Here is a 1,185-nt window from a genome sequence, read left to right as displayed (position 1 = left end):
CCCCCCCACCTCCCCTTCTCTCTCTCTCCCCCCACCCACCTCCCCTTCTCTCTCTCTCCCCCCACCCACCTCCCCTTCTCTCTCTCTCCCCCCACCCACCTCCCCTTCTCTCTCTCTCCCCCCACCCACCTCCCCTTCTCTCTCTCTCCCCCCACCCACCTCCCCTTCTCTCTCTCTCCCCCCCCCCCACCTCCCCTTCTCTCTCTCTCCCCCCCCCACCTCCCCTTCTCTCTCTCTCCCCCCCCACCTCCCCTTCTCTCTCTCCCCCCCCTCCTCCCCTTCTCTCTCTCTCCCCCCCACCCACCTCCCCTTCTCTCTCTCTCCCCCCCACCCACCTCCCCTTCTCTCTCTCTCCCCCCCCACCTCCCCTTCTCTCTCTCTCCCCCCCCACCTCCCCTTCTCTCTCTCCCCCACCTCCCCTTCTCTCTCTCTCCCCCCCCCACCTCCCCTTCTCTCTCTCCCCCCCCCACCTCCCCTTCTCTCTCTCCACCCCCCACCTCCCCTTCTCTCTCTCCACCCCCCACCCACCTCCCCTTCTCTCTCTCTCCCCCCCACCTCCCCTTCTCTCTCCCCCCCTCCACTCCACCTCCTGTTCAGCTTCACTCCTGAGCCCCTCTCCCCCCCGACCTACCCCACTACCACCACGAAAAACCCAAATCCACCTCTCACCACCCCCCCACCCCGCAAAAAAAAGACAATGGGGAAAATGAGGAGGGGGGTATAAAGCTCCTGAATGGGGTAAGAGACAGAGAGAGAGAGCGCGCAGTGGCCCTGCCGGATCAACTCACTGGTCTGGATGCGATTCTTCGGTCATTTTTGTACTCCCGCCGCGGAAATTGCTGCAAACTTCATGGTTTGGTTGTTGTTCTCAAAAAAATAAAAGTTCTGAGATTTGCTGTTTTGCTTTTTTTCTGTCTCTCTCTCCCCCCCCCCCCAAAACTTCTCTCTTGTTCCGCTAATTGTTCTTCCCCCCCTCCTCCTCCTCCTCCCCCCTCGTCCTCCTCCTCCTCCGCCTCCTCCTCCTCCTCTCTCTCCAGTTTTGGCTGGACGTTAAGGGTACAGTCACATTATTACTGCTTGCCCGGGCTCTCCTCTCAACTCTCCCCGGGGCTGAGCTGCTGCCAGCGGCCGCTCTCCGCACATGAAAAGCCGCTGCGGGGGCCGCAATTGCACCGCTCTCTTCGC

The 1,185-nt window shown here is 61.9% G+C and overlaps 1 protein-coding gene across 1 annotated transcript in view; it reads right to left on the bottom strand.

Annotated features, from left to right (window-relative positions):
* LOC121289511 (sprouty-related, EVH1 domain-containing protein 2-like) overlaps positions 1-941 on the bottom strand; it is a 173,805-nt gene extending 172,864 nt beyond the window's left edge. The window contains exon 1 of the mRNA XM_041208990.1: positions 789-941. Coding sequence (XP_041064924.1) covers positions 789-814 — 26 coding nt within the window. The 5' untranslated portion in view covers positions 815-941. The remainder of the gene's footprint in view (positions 1-788) is intronic.
* Positions 942-1,185: the final 244 nt, after the last annotated feature.

Source organism: Carcharodon carcharias, chromosome 2, assembly GCF_017639515.1.
Source record: "Carcharodon carcharias isolate sCarCar2 chromosome 2, sCarCar2.pri, whole genome shotgun sequence".
In the NCBI taxonomy this organism is placed as follows: domain Eukaryota; kingdom Metazoa; phylum Chordata; class Chondrichthyes; order Lamniformes; family Lamnidae; genus Carcharodon; species Carcharodon carcharias.
The sequence above is the reverse complement of the archived record's forward strand: the minus strand, read 5'-3'. Positions and strand labels throughout refer to the sequence as shown.